Source organism: Centruroides sculpturatus, unplaced genomic scaffold (assembly GCF_000671375.1).
Source record: "Centruroides sculpturatus isolate CEXI.00-Female unplaced genomic scaffold, Cexi_2.0 scaffold242, whole genome shotgun sequence".
Taxonomy (NCBI): domain Eukaryota; kingdom Metazoa; phylum Arthropoda; class Arachnida; order Scorpiones; family Buthidae; genus Centruroides; species Centruroides sculpturatus.
The window spans coordinates 552,093-562,775 of record NW_019384574.1 but is presented as its reverse complement, the minus strand read 5'-3'; the positions used below and the strand labels follow the sequence as shown (position 1 = coordinate 562,775).

The window sequence follows — 10,683 nt, the reverse complement described above, 5'->3', positions numbered from 1 at the left end:
CAAATTTCATTTATTAAGTTTTTAGTTTACGTATTTATTTCGTTAGGATTATTTCATATTCTTGTGTGTAGCATTTGTCCTCATTGTTGAGATGGCCGACATCGTGAATGAAATACCTGAACTTACGGCTTCTGCAGAAACTGACATTGTAAATAGTTACACATGCACATTGTGCAACAAGACTTTTAAAGAGTTTCGTTATTTAAAAGTGCATACAATTTTCATCCAGATCACGTACACGAGTTAGTGAATCCAAAGAAGTTGCAGAAAGTGTTTTATTTTCCTTGTCATTTATGTTCCAGGAAATTCAATCAAAATCGCCGACTACGTTATCATCTCCGGAATGACCATGGTGAAATAATTGAAACACCTGATAATTCGAACATTTTGAACTTTGGTCTGTGTGGTGCTAGTTATTCCAAAAAACTTCTGCTGGAACATTTTAACAGCGTTCATGAATTAACAATACAAGAAGAAATACTGACATTTTCTTCAGTAGACTTGTTTACAGCATGGAAAGAAGAGACTGAACAAAAGACATATGCTAAATTTGTTAAAACTACCAGAGGTCCTGATTCAAGGTATGCAGGACAAGTCAAACTGTATTTTTCTTGTCACCGCTCTGGAATATATACACCCAAAGGTAATGGAATTAGACATCTTAAGACCCAGGGTAGCGGCAAAATAAATGCTTACTGCCCAGCAGGAATGAAGGTCATTCAAAAAGAAAATGGTGAATGTACTTTAAAATTCACAAAAACACATGTGGGTCATGACATAGACATGGGACATTTAACTTTAACAGTATCACAACGTTTCTCATTAGCAAGTAAAATAGCTGAAAAAATACCATTGGATGTTATTCTTGATGAAATCAGAGATTCTCTCTCTGATTCTACACTTCACAGACTACATCTGTTAACAAAAAAGGATCTCTACAACATTGAACAAGCATATAATTTACAAAAAAGATGGTGTAAAGCACCAAGATGATGGAATATCTGTAGATGTTTGGGTAAATGAAATGAAAATTAATAATGACTCTTGTATTTTATTTTATAAACCCCAAGGCATTTATTCAAATGAAACAAAATTAGTAAAAGAAGACTTTGTTTTAATAATAATGAATGATATTCAGCAGCACATGTTGCAACAATTTAGTGCTGATTCTATATGCACAGATGGGACTAATGGAATAAACAGTTATGGTTTTGAACTAACCACATTATTGATAATTGATGACATAAGACAAGGATTCCCTTGTGCCTTTCTTATTTCAAACAGGAATGATCAACTTGTTTATGAGTTATTTTTTAAAAGCATTAAAGAAAAAGTTGGAATAATATCTCCAAAGGTTTTCATGTCTGACATAGCTGAAGCATTTTTCAATGCTTGGATTCAAATTATGAATCAGCCTCAGTTAAGACTCTTCTGTACCTGGCATGTAGATCGAGCATGGAGAAGAAATCTCAATAAAATTCGTATCACAGAAAAGCAAGCAGAAACTTACTTAAAATTACGAGTGTTACTTCAAGAAAGAGATCAAGATGCTTTTTATCTCTTCGTAGATGAGATCATGAGGAAACTTAAGGAAGACCCAGATACCATTGATTTTGCTACATATTTTTCAAATGTATACATGAAAAATCCCACCTCATGGGCTTAGTGTCACAGGAAGTGGAGTGGTCTAAACACAAATGCCTATTTGGAAAAATGCACAGGACTTTGAAATATATTTATTTACATGGCAAAAATGTCAAACGACTAGATAAGGCAATAAATGCTATCATGAAGTTTGTAAAAGATAAAACGTTTGACAGATTGGTAGTACTTCACAAAAGCAAAGTTACTAGTAAATTAAGAGACTTAAGAAAATGCCATAAACTGAGTGAAAATTTAAGTTTGCAGGTCCTTGAACAAGAAGATGGCTGGATTGTAAAATCTTCATCACAAAGAGACTTTACCATGTAGAAGAAGTAACTAAGGACTGCAAGTGACAGATAGTGTGTGTTCCCTGTAAAGCATGTATTCATCATTTCACCTGTACATGTCTTGATTCAACAGTTCATTGGAACATGTGCAAACATATTCACACAGTTTGCAGATATCTTCAAACTAAAGAATTGCAACAATTTCCAACAAAAAATAAAGAAAATGAACAAATTAATACAGAATTGCAATATGAATTATTAAATTCATCAAGTGCAGAAATGATTGATGAAAGATTGATTATTTTTGAAGATAAAAGAAAGGAAGAGTCGTCATTACTCATAGACAAACTAAACACACCATCAACTTCAACACCTTCAAGATTGCGAGAAAATGTTAGGAAAGCTCTTAAAAATCTTGAAGCAGGTCTGGAATCAATGTCTGAGAGCCAACTAGAAGTAGTAGATAAAGCCCTAAAATCTTTGGGTCCACAGCTTTCAGCCATTGATGTAACAGACAAGTCTTCTTTTGTTTCAGCCCATTCAGTACCAGGTAACAAAAAAATTGACCCGCAGAAAAGAACTCTCTTCAAGACAAAGAAAGATGCAAAAAGAAAATATCAGAAATTAACTCCCAGCTTAGAGGAAATAGAGAGAACTGCTGCTAAAATAATTGTAAATGCTAAAACATCAATGTAAAAACTTTTTTTACATGGATGTTTTAGCATTTTGTAAATTAAAATTCTATATATTTGGTATTTCTATGATGTATTTTTCTTAACATGTTTTTAAATTTTTTTATATTTTAAAAGTTTGTGGTCATTTTAAAAAAGTTATTTTTTATTTTTAGAATACAGATTACCCAAAACAGGGTTTGTAATCAAGAAATAAAGTATCTGAAAAAAAGCATTTTTTACATTATCAGTTACATCACTTATTTAATCAGTTTTATGATTTAGGACTCTTGGAACATCTTATAAAAAGCAAAGAATTGAATTGTTTATATAAATAGCATACAGTGAATTGAAATTTATCTTTAATTATGGATATAAAATTCATTAATTTTAGAAGATTCAATGCCATTTGTTTTAAGTCTATAGACAGTCATATTTCTTTACAGACTCAGTCTTCAGCTCTCTGCCTTCTAACATCAAAACTCTGGTGTCAGCCACTATTCAGAAAGTGTTTAATCTAGATAGAAAATTTTTTACATTACTCAAACCTAAATAGCAGCGAAGTGAAGTAAATGTTGAATTTTTAAAAATAAGTCTTTATTATTGACACAAATATCAAAATTTCTGAAAAAAAAAGCTTAATTTTCCTTCCAATAATACTGAAAACTAACACTTAGCTCTTATTTTTTACTTTATTTAAACTCGTTTCTGAACATATCATAGTTCCTAAACTGTCCGATAGAGGGAGACACCATCAGAGTGAGTTGGAACGCGCCCAGTTACTAGAGGCTTGTAATTTTCGGAGCGATGTATCTCGGGAAGAGTCGCGCGTAAGGGTATGGTTCATTAGACATTTATTGTTCGCACAGGGGGGGTTCTCCGAATGAAGAGGATAAATCTTACCGTTCCAATAGCGTCATACGGATCTATATTTCTACCTATTAAACATTCTATAAATACTTTAAAATAGTCACCTTCGCCTGTAAACCTCGATTTTAAATGTGAGCCACCGGGAGGGAAGAGAAGTCCTCTTCTTCTGGCCACAGTTCGGTGACCTACTTTCTTGTCAGGGATGGCGTTTCGTTCAGTTACGCGTTATGCGAGTGGAGGAGAGTCGGAGGGGCCCACGATAAGACGTTGGCAAAGTCGAGTAACGACACCATTTAAAAACAAAACAAGAGTTTATTAAACTAACTAACTAAATAAAACTTACACAATGATTTACACTTACTTCGCGGATGAGAGAGAGAGAGAGAGAGTTCACAATAATATTTCATACCTCTGGGAAAATTTTGGATGTATACTCCAGCTTTAATTTCTGTGCGAGGTGGGCCACTAGGTCTTCTAAGTAATGTCGTACGGTAGGTCAAAGGGAAGTGAATGTCCGTCTTGGTCGTTCGATGGACGACCCCCCTTGAGAATGGAAGGAAAATGGCTTTTATACATTTTGTAATGGGAAATTTCGTCAGGTGAGCGATTGTTTTCGCAGGTTTGGGGTTAAAGTTGGTGTTAGAATGACAACAATATGAGGAATTTCGTCGATACTTGTAAACTGTTCACGGATTGATAGTGAGAATGTTTATAGTTAAATAGAAAGAGTTATAAATTTCTCATGTACAGTACTTTACATTTTGTTTCTGTAGGGTCAAATTCCTTTGGTTAAAGGAATTTTTATTTACCGTTATTAAAAATTTAAAGGATTACTTTCTTTTATGAAATTATATGAACATCGAATTTCACATAAATGTATCCGCCATTTTTTTCAACAAATTTCCCGTGAGTCAATGCGCGACGTTCACCGAGTCACGGGATGTCGTAAACGTGCGGGGCAAAGTTAATCGAGGCATATAATAATTATTTATACCATTCAGTGAGTAAAGTTCAAATGCATCACATACACCATTTAAATTCAAAACTTATATATATATATTGAAAGAAACGTATGTACAGTTCAAAGGTTCACAAAACAAACATTTACAAAACATCAATCGTAACAAAGTTCAACACGTATCCACTATCACAGGTCCGTCGAAAAGACACCTTGCAACGACTAGCTCTAAAGTCATTTACAGTCCAACGAGACGAGACAAGCTTCGGGACCAGCTTAGGCGAACTAAGACCAAACGTGAGTCCACTTTCTGGGTCCACAGTGAACTCAACTTCCCGCCACAACTCAATCCTTTTATAGGATTGAAGCAGAATTGGATTCCACCAATCTGCACTTAGCAGCTCTACCAGACGTCCGCTCAACCAATGAGCGGTCGAGTTTTCAAAAGTGGTCTGATCGCCGTTTCTATGGCGACAACCATTGTCCCTCGAACTATTGGAAAAGAGCGTGAAAAACGTGCGCCAGACGATTTTTATCCCGACACCGTGGTATAAATAATAAATTCCTATTACAAATGAAAATAATTTATTGTTAATTTAAAATCTTCGCTAGGGCGCCTCTACTGCCCGTTATCATACCGTTACGCGGACAGACTGATACTCGTTGAATGGGTTATATATATAGATGGCTGTTTCTAAAATCCAAGATATGAACGTTGCTAATATAAGCTTATCCGAAATATTTTTCTTAGATTGCTTCAAATGGACAGTTATTTCTATCATTTCACCTTTTAATTCACAGCTTAAACTCTCCAGTAGATATAGAAACATCGATATCGTCGGCCGCCATTTTCTTAACGAAGTGAACTAACGTTAGAGTTTCGTTCGAAACGTCATCACCGGAGAGCATGCGCACTGGGCAATACTACTACTATTCGAACGATTCGTTACTAACTCGTTTGACTTCACCAACGTACCCAGAAAAAGTTACCCGGATAAAGCGTTACTGGACTGAACAAGCAATCCAATAGAATAACTTGTTTCAAATGAAACGGGTTTTTCTATTGGCTAGCCCGTGAATCTGTGTTAATGCCAATCGTTTCTTTTAGTATATAAGAACACGTTCTTTGTTCCTGTTACGTGTAGTTTCCTTTGTGTCTTCGGAGTAGTCAACTGTGCCTCGATTTTGGTTTTCTTCGTAGTCAACAACGTTTACTTCAAGTTTAATTATTAACGATCGTCTATACAGAGAAGATATTGTATAAAAGAGTGACTTTTATCGCCTTAAATAGTTGAATATCGGTAAGTAATCCTTTGAAATTTTTTTTTGTAACTGTTTATATACGAGTCTTGGACCAAAATTCGGTGCACGTAGATAAAGATTAACCCCAGTAACATAATGACAAGTCATTTCTTATTACAAAATACATATTATACAGTGGTATATTATAATATATGACATGACCGGACGGCACCGACAAATGTCACGTGACACTCTTCGTACGCGTCCGCCGTACAATGTGCCGCTCCGCGACAAAAACAAGGTTAAGCAATGTAGGCTTCCATCGTGCATAGTCGGTAAATAATCCGATAAATTTTCGCTTATAGCTCTTATTATACGCGTCGCTCCAAAAAATTCTATGTGTTTAGGACACGCCTACTAGACAGGTGTCTTAAGAGAGCAAAATTACAAAAAAAGGCCCCATGCAGTTAGGATAAACTTTTACCGTAGCATCTACCGTTGTACGTCTAAGACAAAATACAACGACGGGTACTTGGAACAATTCTATAGATTTTTAGAAGATATAATATTAAAACCAAGACATTTAAAAGACTACGGCTTTCCATTACGTTCGTCCACAACTGGACAAACGTATTATAACGTTTCACGTTTGGAAAGTTGTACAAAGGATGAAGATAAACGGCTATGCATTCGTTGTCAAGCGTATTTTAATATATGGATGGACGATCCGGACGACATTTGCGTTTACCATCCAAAAAAACTAATTACTGCCCATGCAGAAAGTAACCATAAAATATACGCCTGTTGTAAGAAAGAAGAAGCGAGCATGGGGTGTTTCTTTAATAATTATCACATATCCACATCGAAATGTAGGCCGTCAGACGTTTTCTTTTCTACAGAAGAATGCGATTTCATAGAAAAAAACATCGTTGTATTGGATACGGAAATGTGTTACACAAAATTCGGGATGGAAATCAATAAGATCATTCTCTTGTCGTTCGATGGTTCATTAATATACGAAACGAACGTCTTGCCACAGTCACCTATACTCGGGCATAATAAGAAATGCTCGGAAATGATGGGTAAATTGTTAGTGCCATTTACAGAGATGAGACGGTCTTTGTTAAGTTTTATCAACAAAGACACAATAATAATAGGACACGGATTGGAAAACGATCTGAAAGCTCTTCGTTTGATACACGAGAAAATTGTGGACACGTCTATCATATTTCCAGATAGACGTGGATTCCCGTATCGACCATCTTTAAAATCTCTAGCATTAGAATATTTGGGTAGAATCATTCAGACACCCAACCACGATATCGTAGAAGATTGCAGGGCGTGTCTGGATCTGGTTCTACTCAAATGGTACCAATCATTTCAATGAAAATTATGAGTTTGTTGATTCTTAAACAGTTGATCTTTAAGAATGTTTTTCTGTAATTTAGTGTACATAAATACAAAACGGTATTTATTTCTTGTATAATATTGAGTGTTGTATAGTGTTATAGTACTGTACTTCAATGTTGAAAGTATAAAAACTTGTAACTGTTTACTAATTAAACTGCATGGCAATAAGACGACACGACAGTTTTTATCTTGTATTTAGTGATCCTCAGCTGTTATATTAGCAGTTATCGTCTCATGTATGGATGTTAAGCTTTCTACAGTACATGTATTTGTAACAAATATTAATTAGTTTACATTATACACAGTATTTTCAATAAAATGATTGAAAAATATTAATTTCTAATATCAATCACGTATGGCTGTATAATAAGTATTTTTCGCTGCACTCGATTGGGTATCACGACAATGTTAAGGATGACGACTTAACAATAAATATTGTTTTGATAATTCTAACCTTACTCTATTTATTTATAAGGGTAGGACAATTCTCCACGCAATAAAAGGAGGTTAAGGCACCCATTGGTGGGTTTTCTATGGGAAATCGGTCCCTACTTAGGTATTAGACGTAAAGAAAGCCAAAGAAACTTCACGTGGCCATTTGGTGAGTCGCGAACCTTCGATCAATGTTCAATGTTTTAACCCCTCGGTTCTTAACGCCCATTGAGGAGTTAACTCGGGAAAAGCTTATTTTACATTCTGTTTGATGTTGTTTATGACATCATAATATTTTGAAATTATACACCCAATTAAAGTTTACTTTTTGGACAATTTTTGTGGTTCCCCCTATTGAAAGAGTATACATGGTCGAAAATTTCGTGACGTATTTGAATGTTTACGGTAACTGATGCGCAACTGTCTAGAAACCTGTCGTCCCTTGCGATTTGTACGAGAATATCCCGCGAATGGCTTTCAACAGCTGTTCTCAAGGACATTAAGCTAAGTACACCGAACTGCTGCGTGTGTCACGTGATCCGTCGCGATTTTTTTTGTTATGCGAAAGACAATTCGTTTATAAATAATATTTAATAAAGTAAATTAAGTTATATGCTAAAATATTTTAGAAATGTATTGGATAAATTGGCGTATTAAAAGTTTTTTTTAATTTTTTGTGGGAGTTTTTCCTGTAAAGCACAAAAAACAATGTTAGGTTAATGAGGTTAAGTTTAGCATATAAGTAATAACAAAAAAATAAAAAAATTATTAGTAAATAACGTAATACAATGGAGTATTTACAATAATTACATAATAATTACAGAAATTTACAATAATATTTACATGTATTATTGCAAATTTGTGTTATTTGAATTATTGTAAATTTATTTTCGAAAAACCCATAAAATAAAAATAAATCAATAGGTTTTATTTGCAGATATTATAATGTAAAGTAATATGTTGTCTTCTGTACTAAACGAACTGCACCCGTCTAGAGCCTCAGGGTGTAAAATGTCTTTGTTTACAATATTTCTCTCTTCATAACAAACTCCAGAGGGTCGGGTGTGTCAAGCAATGTAGGACAGGTGAAAGCTTTTTCTGATAATAAGCTAATGAAATTAATTCATATACAGAATTTTTATAAAAATTCTGCATTCTTATATCAAAAACACGATGTTTTGCAGGAAAAGCACCTTTACGGATGCAAGTATTGTTTCAAATGTGGTATGTCGCTTCAAATTCGCGCTACATTCAGTCTGTTTTTTTGTTTTCTAGCAAAGTCATATTACAGTTTACAGTTTATCACGAAATTTCCATGCTAAAATATCGTAGATTTATTAGTCACACACATCCTTTGTTCGAAAACAGAACAAACCACAGCCTAAGTAGCTACAGCAAGTGAGAAGTTATTGTTATTATTTACACTACTCCTTTAATTACTCTCCTAGCTTGGAGTGGATGAGTCATCTGAGGAAAAGTTCACACAAGTTTTCTTAAAGATAATGTATAAGAAACATTATTTTTATATTATGTCGACGATTTTTACAATAATCGACTATACTACGCAATTTCGCACGCGATTCTTTACATATTTTCTCTAGTGGCGTGCCGTCATTAGAAATGGTGGAAGCGCCGCTTCCCTTGTATTTTATAAAAAATAAATACATATTAATTTTAATTATATGAAAATAATCGCACAATATTTTATTATAACCGCATTATGTATGTTATTACAAATTTCTATACTACACGTGAAAAAAAGTAAGATTGCTATTGTATATTCGAACATTAGTGGCGGTGTGGAATCTCTGTATTTGTCAGATTCCAAAAAGCCAGATTTGCTCACGCGCTTTACAGAGCACCAACCTTAGCCGGTGGAAGCCTACGACCTTGAGTTGATGCTACACATTCCAACGCTTCCAATTCTATCCGGAACCGGTTCCGGGCTGTTAGCCGCCCTCGCCCGATTACATGAATCACGAGTAGATTTATAACTTGACCCAACCCATAAGAATTTACTGGTATGTTTTTACGATAGTTCTGTATAGTTGACAGGAGTTACAAAAATCCATTAAAATATTTGATATTTTTATTCCGCTCTCCGATTTTATATTACTCATTTTATATTACTCATTGTATTATACACACTGGTTTAACATCGAAATATATTTTATATTTCGATGTTAAACCAGTGATATTACGATTTCGTACGTCCCATCTCTAAGGGGATGTAGAAAAAAACGTGTACAATTCTTGTATAACGTTAAAAAAATTAACCGTTACTTCGACAGCGTCATTTACAACTAAATTTAATGAATGAAAGAGGTACAGAAAAAGCTCTAGAATTTATTTTCCTTAAATTTACGATTTATGAATTTGTTTGTCATAAAAATTTTTCTTTCCATCTTTTCCCTGAGACTACAAATATTCGAGTACAAAGTAACTGGTTTCGACTTATTTCTACTTAAAAAGTAGTTAAATAATTAAGCGATTAGGGAATTGGGGACGTAAACAAAACCCTGATGAAAGAGCCGGAATATTACTTAAACAAAAGCTTCACCGAACCAATCTATAGCCGAGTATAGTGGGGACCGATTTCTTCGAAATACCGTATTAGATGTAATAAAGACACATTTTTCCAGTTCGACGAGAGTGACCGAAAAGTTGTAAATTTTGGAAATTTCCGTGGACAACACCTGGGGTCCTAAAACGAATTAGTTAGGAAACAAAAGACGGACAATCTATTAAGTTTAACGTATTTAGATTTTTACAGCTATGGTGAGAAACGTTTAAAATTTACAAGAACCCTGTCGCGTCCATTGAGATATACTAGTGACATGACAAAAGACGTTAACCGGTATCGGCACCCTCGGGATTTGGCAGGAATGCACGCACCGCACACCTACCAAGATCGTCTCTGATTCCATCCTACGAGTCACTGATAGGGAGCACTTTTAACTAGGTGGATTGTTTTAATATTTAAAAAGTAAAACAATATCTTATGCTATTTTTATGTAATTTCTTCACAAAACTATATTCATACAATCGAATATTTTGTACCAGGTATGTATAATTGTATATCGATTATACATTTTATTTTAACAAGTTTTTATAATTTTATTTTTAATTTTAGCCCTTATATTATAGCTAGCAATTTAGAATGTAATTG

General features: G+C 34.3%; 1 protein-coding gene across 1 annotated transcript; it reads left to right on the top strand.

Moving 5' to 3' along the window:
• Window positions 1–2,210: 2,210 nt before the first annotated feature.
• On the top strand, window positions 2,211–7,059 carry LOC111624292 (exonuclease GOR-like). The gene is made up of 2 exons (XM_023367102.1): window positions 2,211–2,603; window positions 6,184–7,059. Exons 1-2 carry the CDS (start codon window positions 2,211–2,213, stop codon window positions 7,057–7,059), a joined length of 1,269 nt encoding a protein of 422 aa, XP_023222870.1.
• The last annotated feature ends 3,624 nt before the right edge of the window (window positions 7,060–10,683 follow it).

Bases quoted from the DNA above. Each gene is read 5' to 3' on its own strand.
- LOC111624292 (XM_023367102.1), top strand. From the start codon at position 2,211: ATGATTGATGAAAGATTGATTATTTTTGAAGATAAAAGAAAGGAAGAG. The intron at 2,604-6,183 runs GTAAATGCTAAA...TGTACGTCTAAG, and splicing joins GAACTGCTGCTAAAATAATT to ACAAAATACAACGACGGGTA.